General features: G+C 30.7%; 1 protein-coding gene across 1 annotated transcript; it reads right to left on the reverse strand.

The window, feature by feature from the left end:
* Positions 1–10,211: 10,211 nt before the first annotated feature.
* LOC118041772 (uncharacterized) lies at positions 10,212–12,847 on the reverse strand. The gene is made up of 3 exons (XM_035049262.2): positions 11,647–12,847; positions 10,645–10,873; positions 10,212–10,547 (listed from the first exon to the last, which is right to left on the reverse strand). The coding sequence occupies exons 1-3, from the start codon at positions 12,576–12,578 to the stop codon at positions 10,383–10,385; spliced, it is 1,326 nt and encodes a 441-aa protein (XP_034905153.1). The 5' UTR covers positions 12,579–12,847; the 3' UTR covers positions 10,212–10,382.
* Positions 12,848–13,609: the final 762 nt, after the last annotated feature.

Below are 13,609 nucleotides of genomic sequence, written 5' to 3' on the forward strand. Positions count from 1 at the left end.
GAGTAAAAGGATACAATCGATTCAAAAATGAGTGGTGGGACAAAATATGCTCCGGTTTTCATTTTATATCCACGGTAGAAGACAGCCTTTTAACGTTGTTTTAAATTAAAAAGGGAAAGAAATGGAGTAAAAGAACTTGTGAAAAAAACAAGGTTGATCCAAGGTAATCTCAACATTTGGATCCTTATGGGCCTAAATTTGGATCCTTATCTTAACATGGGCCAGATTGTTTAGGGTTTAGTATGCTCATAATATTTCAATGGCCTTTTATTTAGGGGTGTTGTCATGTCGGGCCACATGGACACCCTGGATCCAATTTAGTTGGGAGTATTTTGGACTTGTTGGCCCATCATGGCTTCTACAGACCCATACTGATAACCTTAATTTAATACAATAACAAGCCATATGATGCACATGAATCCACATGAGAAATTGGATGCATGCAAGCTTTATTTATAGTGTATTTCACAGTGTGATAGTGGTTGCTTTTTAAATAATTTTTCATGTCAAAATACATGTCAATAATATTTTTTTTATTTTTTAAAAATTATTTTTGACATCAGCACATCAAAACGATCCAAAACATACAAATTGAATTAAATTTTAATAAAAAAAATTTTGAATTTTATAGAAACACGATTTACACCACGTTTCCAAACGCTCTTTTAGAGTTTGAATGTCCCAGTAAGTTTTATGGCTCATCATAATTTTGAACCTTCATTTCTGGTGAATTAAGAGGTGTTTGGTAAAGCTCTTGCTTTTATTTTTATATGTTTTTTAAAAATCTTTTTAACTTTTAAAAAAATTAAATTAATATTTTTAGTTTTTTATAATGATCTTGATACGTTACTGTAAAAAAAAATATATTTTTTTTAAATAAAAACATATTTTAAAAATACTCTACAAAATAGTTTCAAACACCTTAAATGGCTTTGAGACATCAGACAGAGTAAAGGATATAAATGTTTTTTAAATTATCAAAAAGTTACTGTTAATAGTAGCAGTTAGGTGGACATAAGTAGATCGGACTTTTTTAAATTACCACTGTACAGGGCTTTCAAGGGTTACTTTGGCCATTCAAATCACGTGGGTTGTGTTTGATTTATGATAGTATTTTGTTATTGTTCTGGATAAAAAAAAAAAGATAAAAATAGTATAAACAAATAAGATAGGACAAAAATAGAAAAGAAAGATGAAGACATAATCATATTTAATAGTAATGAATAAAATAAAGTAATTATTTTGTATTGTATTTAGTTATGATGGACAAGACATAATAAAATATAAAAAATTTATTTTACATATATTATTGTCAAACTTATATATTTTTTTAAAAATAATTAGATAGTTTTTTTATTATCTCTCTTTAACTAAATACATTTATTTTTTTTCTGTGTCCTTATTTTATTTCTCATGACATTAACCTTACAACTTGCAAAGAAGTGTTACCGGTCAAGTCGAATACCTGTGAGTTAGTTTGGTGGGCAATTAGAACAAGGAAAAAAATAATCTGATATATGTCATATTCACAAGACAATCTTATGAAAAATAAGTATATTAACATCTGTGATTATTTAGTTATTAAAATTATAATATTATTTAAAAAAATATCCCAACTAAAAAATTTAAAATGGATTAATTAAAGTTTTATGAAATATTTTTTATTTTGTTTTTGGTTTTATTCTAGCAAGGTTTTAGTTATTGGAGGTGATTATTTTAGATTTGGTTTGATTTTTATTAAAAAAAAAAAATTGAAATTAAATTGAAACAGTTTAAACCAATAAATAATATTATTATCACAAATATTTCCTTTTTTGTGTGCAATTGTTGTTGTTTTTTATTATGTTATTGACTGGTTTGTTTTATACACAATCAATGACTCAAAGCTAAATTGCATGATTTGCCAATGAGCTAGTCCAGTTAACATTGGTGCTTTGACGTTTCCTTTTTCAGGATAATTCTATTAGAGCCCTATTTATATTTTGTTTTTAAAGGCAAATTTGAAGAAATACTCTGTATTTCTTCAATTATTTGTATTTATATATAAAAAAAACTGCGGTTACACTGAACTGAATTGTTTCCGACTCTGTGTTTCTTTAAGGGCTTTTGAAGTAAATATATTTATAATAAAATGGAGGATATGCTATTATTTATTTTGAATTAATAATCAGATAGCGTGATAACTTCAGAGCTAGCTTATAGCATTAAATCATGCATGCAAGATGTAAAAGCTCAACCTTTTTTTTAATAAGTGGACAGGGGTGAAGGAGCCCTGGGAGGGGAAATTCAAAGTCAACCAAGAAACCATTATAAAAAAAAAAAGTCAATAAAGAAATTGGATTAGGTGACCGAACCCTAGCCGGTTACCAAAACAAGAAAGGAATGGTTGAAGGGGAGGGGGGGCTCATTTTCTGAACCATCGTAGCTTCATCAAGCCATCAACCATTTTTATATATCAGTCAATTTGGACTTTCGTAGAACAATACATCATCTCTCACCATGTCGGTTGCCGCGGCATTTAAATGCTCGGCAATTGTTCGAGGAAAAGGAAGGATGTTTGAAAGTCAAACTGAGGCCTTTTGAAAGAGACCGCCTGCGAGGGTTCAAAATGTTGCTAAATGCTCGACCCGTGCGTTTCAAGCAAGTCTAACGACGACTTGTGATTTATGAAGTGGCCCGTGCGTTTCTTTTTCCCCATTTGTTACGTGTTTATCGACTTTATTTTTTCTGCTCAGGGAAAAAAACATAAGTTCAGCAGTTCTATAGAAAGAGAAATGGTAAGGTGTGTTTCACCCGACATCATAACAATATACTATCTTTTTTTGAGGAAATTTTTTTTATAAAAGTAAGAAATATTTAAAATATATAAAAAAATAAATTGTTATTTAATTTTATGTTTATTAAAAACCCTGACTAGAGTTAAAAGTATTAAGATAACAGCTAATTATGTTAAATGAAATATATTATCACTTTAAAGTATTTCACTTAAGATAAGTTACCCTGTTATTTAAAATAAAAAAATATTTATACTAAATGAAATATATTATTTCTCTTTTTTTCTTCCCTTTTCCATTACATTTTCTATCTACCTATAGTGATTATTGTTTCTCCTTTTTTTGGTTTGATTTTCTCAAAATTCACTTATTTATTTATAGCCCAAACTTTGTCATTTTCCTTCTTATTGCTTGGCCCCGAGTAACTCCATTTCATTTTGATCTCTAGATTTTTTTTTTTTTTTATTTTTTATTGCATTTTAGCCCTATGTCCTTTTTGCTTCCTATTTGATTTTTGGTTTTCTTCGTCTTTTTTTTTTCTGGTTTTTTTTGAGAAACAATGTTAGCATCGATTGAATAAAAAAAGGTGACCAGGAATGACGAAATTGACACAAATATATGGAAAACATATTTCTTTAGAATATAGCTGAAAATTACAAAATTTGTGTGTGAATATATAGCTTAAATGCATTGAAAAACACTTTTTTTCTTTTTATTTTTTAGATTTTAGAAAAACATTTTAAAAAGATAGTCAAAATTAATTCGGGTTATAACAATGTGTATTTAATCTATCACCTCATCTATAAATTAAAACAGCTACTATATGCACTTGAGATCTTGGTCTAGTGGTGGAAGAGGCTTGTTCCCTTTTTCTGTACCAGGATTCAAACCTCATTGTGCACGTCTATCACCCCCGTGATGCTTACATGCTTACTGGGTTTGCAAGATATTTAGTGAGCCGTGGAATTAGTCGTTGTGAGCGCAAGCTGGCCCGGACACCCACGTAAATAAATAAATAAAAAAAACAGCTCCTATATAACATATGAATGAATATATATATATATATATATATATATATATATATATATATATATATATCATTCTTACATGAAATACTTCAATTATCAATTAAAATATAACAGTATTAAAAAAATGTTATACCTTGTATATAAGTAATGAAATAACAAATAATTCTCATTGCAGTATTTCCAACTCGATCGTCTTCAATACAATAAAGCAATTTCTGTCCAATTCCGCATTGACTCAGGTTCATTATAAGCACTTTGCCATGTCATATTCAACTGAAGTATCCGGATACACGCAGGGAAAAAAAACGATAACACATAGAAATATATTATATTTAACATGAAAACTTTTTGATTTTTCAGTTTTGATTTGGTGCTTAGCTAAAATATTAAGCTTAATTTATAAAGAGAAAGAAAGAAACAAAAAGCTCTCATAAAAAATGAGTAAATAAAATTAAAATTTGGTTAAGATAATATTTAGATGCCTGTTTGTTTGTGCGTTTTAAAAAATGAAAAATTTAAAATATTTTAATTTTTTATTTAAAATTAATATTTTTTTAGTGTTTTTAAATTATTTTAATATATTAATTTCAAAATTATTTTTTTAAAAATAAAAAATATGATTTTAATATATTTTCAAATAAAAAATACTTTTAAAAAAATAACCATTATATTTTCAAACACCCATAATTTTTTTTTAATTTGAATTAGCTTTTTGAAAGCTAGGAATACTCTTTTAGAATTTGAATTAGCTTTTTGAAAGCTAGGAGCAACGTTTGACGGGCCAATTCATTATTGAGAAAGACCACGCACATATATACATTGTTTTGATTGAATTGCAAGCAAAGATTGATAGAAAGTTTGAACTTGATTACACTTTTGCTATAGATATTGACATGTTTCAGACATTGATCATTGCCTGTCAACAGTCATGGTATATGAGCAATTGTATCCTGCAGCAATAATAGCATGCACATGACCCAAATTGCCCAGATCATCCTTCGGGCGAAAGGGAAAGGAAGGGTTTGTTAAAGATCATCCTACCCAAATTGCCATTTGCGCACGTGTCATCACGACGGGCTTGCTTGTGTGATGTACAATTTGGAGGAGCTTTTACACTTTTTTAACATTCAAGCTGGAAAATTCAAGCAGAAAATTAAACCTTTAAATGTTCTCCATGTCTATTTTAAATGCTCTTCGATTCGTAGAAAAAGCAAAGGAAAATCAATTGTATAGACAAAGTCTACTTAGACCAAAACTTTCTAATTGGTTAGTGTTATAAAATCGATTAATATTATCGTTTTTGCAACGAGTTCCTATAATATGATTGGTTTGTTCCGTAAGAAAATAGATTTCGTGTGATAATTTTTCCAAAAATAAAATGATTAGTTATATTTCTAAGCGATTTAAGAATAGTTAGTTTTTCAACTGGATTTACTTTAAATAAAGAGATAAACATTAAAAAATCCAGATGAAGATATTTTTCATTACTTCTCATTAGTCATGGATTTGATATTCTTTTTTTATGTATTTATTTTTTTATAATGGATCTAGAACAACAACTAATAAAATATGATCATTTACTCTTGTGTACATTATAGAATTTTTCCTAGAAAACAAGAATGAAATGACGAGTATAGTTACAAGTTATGAAACAAATATTTTAAGCATTATCACCCCGAACTTCGTACCAAGAGGGATTTCGATACCCTCAAAGCAAATATACTTTAGTTTACCGCAATCGATTGGCATCAAGCCCATGAAAACAAGAACATGAGAGAATAAACTTAATTAAAAAAAATTGCAGGATGCGAAAGCTTTTTCAAAAGCTAAAGTTTATTTGAATGGTTTCTTCATATAATTTATATGATAATTAATTTTAAAATTCGTAATATTAATCAAGATATATATAAATTAATAATATATTAAAAGTCAAGATATCCATAAATTAATCAAATATTTTTATTAATAATATAAAATAAAGGAAAAAAAAAGAGAGCTTAGTCATGGCTCTTGAATTCTTTGTCACGGGGAGGGGACTGTCGATGGTACTTCTTGGTACGCAAAATCTTTACTGGGATTTTTCTATTTGTCCTGCGTTGAAAGATTGTCTAAGAAAATATTTGAAGGTTAGAAATTTCAACATGCAGCTTAGTGTTCAACAAGTATTTAATGGGGGAATCCTCCAAGAAATTGACCAGATCAGTGGTTCAAATGATGGAGCAAAGACCAGAGCACCTACATTCAATTCACATTCTACCTCAATGGTCCGAGATTCAACGGTCCCACGGTAATCAAATACCAGCAGCAATTTTTAAACTTTTAAATTGCAAGAGCATGATTATTTTTGCATTTTAAATCTATTTTCAAAAAATTAATTTTTTTACTTTAAAATTAATTATTTTTTATGTTTTCAAATTATTTTAATATATTAATATTAAAAATAATTTCTGAAAATAAAACAAAAATCATTTTAATATATTTTAAAAAACAATTACTATCAAACTTTCCAGCAACCTACGTGACCTACCGATGATGATAGCCAAAATGAAATTTATTCTGGTAGGGACATGGTATATGTAAGACATTGGACAATGCAGCAGGAATTCTCTCTCTCTCTCTCTCTCTCTCTCTCTGTGCTGCGTGACTGTTAAAAAAACTAGAGTAGCATCCTGATAGAGGATGGAGCCATGGAGGAGGCAATCTTCATTTCTTGCGACCTTGTTAAAAGCAAACCCAATAGGAGCAGTCAAAACAGAGGAAGAAGAAACAAACAGCAACACTCCTCACATGACCCCAGAAATAAATATAAGCAAAGCCCCTACTTTTGTGATGGCCTTTCTTTTATAAAACGCATGTGGAGTGGTTGGGTGTTCATTGCCATTGACGGGGGGGGTGCCAAGTTTAGCTGGTGATTTAAGTTGTAAAAATAAGATCCAAGAAAAAAATAAATAATCTATATAGATTTGAAATTCAAATCAAAAGAAAAGGTTCTTTCTTAATTGCCTTTAAAAATTACATGTAACAGAGATTGTGGATCCATCACGCATGAAAAGCAACCGTTTTCTTTTTTTATGCCACGACAAAGAACCCCCACATCATGTTCTTTTTACAATATTTGAAAAGTACGAGAAAAAAAAAAATTATGCTTGCTCCATGAACGAGGAAGTCACATGGCTTCTACGTGCTAAGATATTGAAATACTTGATCGTGATTGTAAAACAAAAATATATATATATATATATATATATATATATATATATATATATATAAATTTTGTCAACACATCACTGTTTTTTAAAAAAAATTTGAGTGAAAATTAAATAATTATACATATATATAATTAAATAAATCAAAAACTATGTATATTAATAATAAAAAAAATATAACAGATAATTAAAAATATGAATGGTAAAATTAAGAGATAGATGTAAATCAACATATTTAATCTCATAAGATGAGATATTTACTCGGATGTGTTTGCTAAATATTTTTATTAAAATAATATTTTATTCAAGCAAGCAATAATAAAAATAAAAATACAAATTAAATTAAACGATAATAGAAAATATTTAAAGAAAAAATCTAAAAAAAGAATTAGAAAAAAAAAAGCAAAAAAAAAAAAAGTCAGGTGCTGCTGGGATTGACCTATTTTATCAAGGCCCGTGTGTTTAGGCTCTTATTCTTTTTATTGCAACTGAGGTGAACAACATGTTCTCTGCCCTAAATTTTCTTGAAAAGAAAAAAAAAACCAATCAATGCGTCGTTTGATTTAACCAGATTTCAGCTACTATGATGACCGGAAAATCAGGGCTTCAGTTTTTTTATTCAAAAACCGGTTTTTTAACCTTTTTTTTTTTACCCAACACAACTTTGGAACCATTATAAAAACCAAAAAATCATCCCTAAAACCAAAATTAACTCGAAATAAAAAATTAACCCGAGCTCAGATCTTTTGTTTTTCATGAACTTTAAAGATATAAAAAACTGACATGAACTCTTCTCATCAAATGATATTATTTGACACAAACCTCGATTATTTTGGTGACATAAATCAGTGTTAACAATATTTTTTTTTTTACCGCCAGAATCCAGCAACCTCTCTCTTTCTCCTCGTACAATTAGGGATCAAAACAAAATAAAAATAAATTTTTATACCAAAATTAAATTTAAAGAAAATTGAGGCATTGAAATCATATAATTTACCTTATACAGGGAAGGAAGCTATATAATGTAAAAGTCATCTTTGTTTGATCGTGATTGTAAAAAAAAAAAAAAAAATTTTTTTTTTTTATAAATTTTTCAACACAACTTTGTCTTTTTAAAAAATTTAAGTGAAGATCAAATAATTATATGTACATTTAATTAATTAAATAAAAAAACTATATATATTAATAATTAAAAATATATAATTGATAATTAAAAATATGAATGTGAAAATTAAAAGATAGATATAGATCAAGATATTTAATCTTATAAAACATGATATTTACTCGGATGTGTTTGCTAAATTTGTTTATTAAAATAATATTTTATTCAAGCAAGCGATAATAAAAATAAAAATACAAATTAAATGAAACTAAATGATAATAGAAAAATTTAAAGAAAAAACCATCTAAAAATAGAATTAGATAAAAAAAAAAAAAGTCAAGTACTGCTGGGATTGACCTATTTTGTCAAGGCCCGTGTGTTTAGGCCCTTATTTTTTTATTGCAATGGGGGTGAACGACATGTTTTTCGCCCTAAATTTTTTTGAAAAAAAAAAATCAGACAATGCATCACTTATTGAGGTAGACAACGCGTCATTTGATTTAACCACATTTCAACTGTTATAATGACTGAAAAATCAGGGTTTAAGTTTTTTTTTTTCCCTAAAAACCAGTTTTTTCAACCTTTTTTTTTTTACCCAAAACACCTCTAGAACCATTATAAAAACCAAAAAATCATCCCAAAAACCAAAATTAATTCAAAATAAAAAATCAACCCGAGTTCAAATCTTTTGTTTTTCATGAACTTTAAAGATATAAAAACCTGATATGAACTCTTCTCATCAAATAAAACTACTTGACACAAACCTCAATTATTTTGGTGGTATAAATTGGTGCTAATGATATTTTCTTTCTCTTTACCACTAGAATCCTGCAACCTCTCTCTCTCTTCTTCCAATTAGGGATTAAAACAAAATAAAAATAAATTTTTACACCAAAATTGAATTTGAAGAAAATTGAGGCATCAAAATCGTATAATTTACTTTGTCTTGATAGTAAGAAGACTAAAATATATCTTTCCCGAAACTTTTAAAACACCATCCATATTTAACATCTTTTTCATTTCAATTTCTATTATTTCACTCTTACTATTAACCAAAATATATCTTCATAAGGTTATCCATAATGATTTATATGTAAGTAAACAGCACCGATATTTATAATAAATATCTTAAGCGTTTTAATATTTACTATAATATGCACCATCTTTAGGGCTAATTAGTTTTGGGTCCAATCTTATCGCAAGCACTCATCATTTGTCATATATTGTTGAGACAGCATAATTGGTGGTACTTGAATTTCCACTGAGCATTCAAGTAGAGGACGTTATTTTCTGGGCACATATTGGTAGCTGTTAACTAAAGCAGGCAAGGTGTCGTGGTGCTTAGATCTTTTCACATCCCCTCATGTTACTCGAGCTGTGATCCTCTGTTACGGGCACGGAGAGAGCGGATCCGTTTAAACATGACAACATAATTAAAAAAGAAAACCCGCCCCTGAGTCTCTACTAAAAGCTTTGCTATATAGTTATAGTGTACTACGGGTGACGTGGATTATTTTTCAAAATAGTATTTTTATTTAAATATATTTAAATAAACTTTATTAAAATTTTATTTATATAAACACATATTTAAAAACATATGAATATAATTATTTTTTAAATTTAAAAAACCTAAAAAACAGAATCACTCTCGAACACGCCTTGTATCGAAACAGGCGGTTGTCTAAATTTCTTGGCGTGGTATGACTATCAGATCAAGAGCCAAATGCGAGAAAAGACAAGGCTTGAAAATTAAGGGAGGTTTCTTAGCAACAGGAGTGCTCGATTTTCGGGTTAAATTTAAAATATTTTTGATAAAAATGATTTAAAATAATATTTTCAGAGAAGGCTGTAGTATAAATAGATTTATAAGTTGGTTAAAATTCTAATTTTTGGTCAAATCAAGAGTTTAATATAAATCAGAAGGTAATCCTAAACAACATATTTTTAAATTAAACAAAAATAATAATTTAAATCAATTTGTAAAATTACCATTATGATGTACTTGTTGTTGTTTATGGTAGGTATGTAAGATCACCCCGTCAAGCAAGCAATCTCAAACTTCTTGTAGAAAGCGAAGGCAAGGGGAAAAATACAGAGCCTCTTGAAAAGTGATCATAATTCCATTGATATACATGGGAGTATGTACAAGTTACGTTGTGACAAAAGAAGGCTCAAACACTCTTCTCAACCTCCAATGAGCTTTTGTTCATCAGGGTGACATCTTCCAAGCGCATAAAATTAGTAAATTTACATTTTCCACAAAAGCTTAAGGTCAAACATTAGTATCGCAAAATTTGCCATCCATCCGATTTTGAACAGCTTTGACAGCAGCAACTCTAGCTGCCGTTGCAGCCCTGTTTGCGGCGTGAACTGCCTTGTTCACCTGTTCATCCACCCTGCGCAAGTGAATGGCATTTTCTGCTGTTCTTCTGGCAGACTGCAAGTTAAAGCAATCAACAAGCAAAAGTGTGAGAAGATTGAAACCTTGCTCATGACCTCTATCATCAAGAAGTTCAGAGGTCCAAATAAAATACCTGTACAGCTCGAAGGACTGGATCGGTTACAGGGGGGAGAGAGGTCCTGAGGTTACCGACATCCCATTCCCCGCATCTAGTGTCGCCACCTCGGAAGGTATACATGCCATAGCCTTGCTTCCGTCCTTCATGCCATGATCCCTCGTAGCAGTGGCCATTGGCAAAGTGATAAACACCAAAGCCGTGCATTTTGTCTCCAAAGTATTCTCCAGCATATCTATCCCCGTTTCTGCAACAAAATCGATTTCTTCATAAATATTGAGCTCCTAGTGTGTATACCAATAAAACCATAACTTGCTTTGAAGAGTATAATTTAAGAAACACACAATCACAACAAAAAAAGGAGCAGGAAACCATAACAAATCCATCGAAAATGAAAACCTGTGAATTAGAAACAACCAATTCAATTATACTTTAATCCGTAAATATAGCTGATTACAAACCATAATCAGCCTGCACTCTGCTGTTAATCAGATACAAGTCAAAATAGCCATAAATGGAATACTTGATATATCATAAATTTACTCCATACTCTAATTTCCACTGTTTCATTAAATCATGAACAGTTCTAAAATAGGAACCCCGCAACAATCCCACATCACATGCTTGAAAACAAACCATAAGAGTAAAGTCAAATAAACGGCCACAAATTTAGGAAATAGAAAAACAGAAGCTATAGTTCAATTCAAGAATTCACCTGAAAATTCACCAAATTTCCCTTCTTTCAACCATAATTTTAAATCCAAGATACTTCAACTAAATTAATCATTGACAGTGAAAAACACTAAGACCAGAAACCCAGCTTCACACTGAAAAATTGAAGCGGGGCTCAGAGAGATAGTAAATAAGATGGTAAACCCTACAAAACAACCAGTTTTTTTTTTAAAAAAACCAACTTCAAGAACCAGAAGGCCTTTTAAAACAGTAACTCGAAGAAACAAAAACCTAAGACAAAATCCAGAAAGTATAAACAAATAAATCAGAGGTCAAGAAATAAATCACCTGAAATGGTAAACACCAAGGCCATGTTTAACCGCACACTTGAATTCACCAACATAGCAACTCCCATCACCACAAGTCTGCACTCCAACACCATGACTCTGCCCATTGAACCATTCACCAGCATAAGAGTCCCCTGTATAAAACCTATAGACTCCATAACCATGCCTTAAACCCTGTCTATATTGCCCTCTATATCTACTCCCTCTAGCCCAACTCTCTATTCCATACCCATCATATCTTCCATCAACCCAATCACCTTCATATCTCCCATTCACAAAGAAATTGTAAACCCCACTCCCATTACACTTGCCTTTATGAAACTCTCCTTCATAAAAATCCCCATTGCTATAAAATTCCACTCCTTCTCTTATAATCCTCTTCTCTAACTTCTTATCTTTATTGTTGTTGTTAACATTGGGGTCTCCAATAAACCATTGAACTTGCTTTGATTTGGTTCTTGAAGTACAAAGATTGAATCTTTTTGTGTTCACTTCCCATAATTGCTTGAAAACTATCATATTCTGGTTGATTAAGTTCTTGTTCTTGCTTGCAAAGAACAGCGTTACGGCAATGAAAATCAAAGCCAACAAAAGATTCTCTGATGTGGATACTTCTTCTCTTCTCAAGTAAAAGAAGAAAAAGAAGGAAAGAGAGAAAAAGGTGAAAAAAATGAGCGAAACCATAGTGAAAACTGCAGTGAACCGGGTCGAACCAGTTCTTCTTGGGGTGGAACCACACCGGTTCGGCTTTATTTTTTTCTGTTCTTCTAAATCATCTTCTAGTTTTTGCTGCTGCTGCTGCTGCTGGGCTTTGATAACGTCCTCTTCGGCTACAGAAGTTAAGCTGTGAATGGATGATCGGATAGTGGGAGATGAACGGAGTGAAGACTGAGTTCTTGTAAGCTTTGTTTGGCTGCCTTTTTGAGCGTCCATTTCCTTGCTTGTGAGGATGGGTCCCTAGGAGGAGATCCAATCCAACCAACTAGCCCCCACCGTCTGATGATTTCCTTACTGAGCCCTCCTGTACCGCGATATTCTTATTAATGCTGTGATTTTTGCCGCCGGCGACATATCTCAGACGGCGCACGATAAGCAGTGTCAGAGCGCGCACGTTAGCTAGCACAAGTAAAGAAAATGAAACTTTGAAAAGCAAGGGCTCTTGGTTCTAACTTTCTAGAGAGCAGGAGAGAGAGCGTGTTGTGATTTGGACCGGTATTTATGGTGTAATGGGGGGGGGGATTATAATATGACCGGGATCTAACGGTTAATTATGGAGTTGAATTTTAGCCGTTTGATTTAATCAAAAGGACATCCGGCGTTGAGGGGGAGATATGATGTGGTCGTCGGATCTAGATTCGGCTCCTTTTTTTGGTTTGCTGTGGCAGGTCGGCACGTGTCATCACATGGTTTTGAAAGGACATTCATCTTTTTCCATGTTTTGAAGTTTCAATGTTGCTCCCTTGGTCTTATCACTGCTGATATGGCGATGATGTGGGTAACGGTGAGGATTTAGTTTGGACAGGGGTGATGTCTTGCAGCTTTCTAGGATTTATCCTTACCGTTGATGTGGCTATCTATCATGGAAGTCCATGGTCTGTTCGTGTTCTCATTTTTTTAGCTTTTGATGGGTTTTTCCTTGGTGTTGTTAAACGTTGCGCATGGCAGGTCGATTGCGAGCTGAATCGATCACAATTCTTAGCTTAAATCGGATTTTTTAAGAAAAATAGAGATACTCCATTCAAATGTGATAGATTATTTAATATCTTACATTTATGTATTTATTAAAAAAAACAATATTATTTAAATTATTTTTATAAAATTAAAATAATATTATTTTTTATATGTCTTTAATCAAGTTTGGACTCGAAACTTGTATGGAAATGTATTGAAAGTTGTGTTTTTAAAGTATATTTTATTTAAAATATATTAAAATAATATTTTTTTAAAAAATTATTTTTAGAAAC

Source organism: Populus alba, chromosome 14 (assembly GCF_005239225.2).
Source record: "Populus alba chromosome 14, ASM523922v2, whole genome shotgun sequence".
Classification (NCBI taxonomy): Eukaryota; Viridiplantae; Streptophyta; class Magnoliopsida; order Malpighiales; family Salicaceae; genus Populus; species Populus alba.

What these genes read in the sequence shown, in the direction of transcription:
- LOC118041772 (XM_035049262.2), bottom strand. Translation starts at nt 12,578, where the DNA reads ATGGACGCTCAAAAAGGCAGCCAAACAAAGCTTACAAGAACTCAGTCT. An exon ending in CTTGGTGTTTACCATTTCAG is followed by an intron (nt 10,874 to 11,646) that starts GTGATTTATTTC and finishes ATTTTGTTGCAG; the next exon opens with AAACGGGGATAGATATGCTG. An exon ending in CAGTCCTTCGAGCTGTACAG is followed by an intron (nt 10,548 to 10,644) that starts GTATTTTATTTG and finishes TTTAACTTGCAG; the next exon opens with TCTGCCAGAAGAACAGCAGA.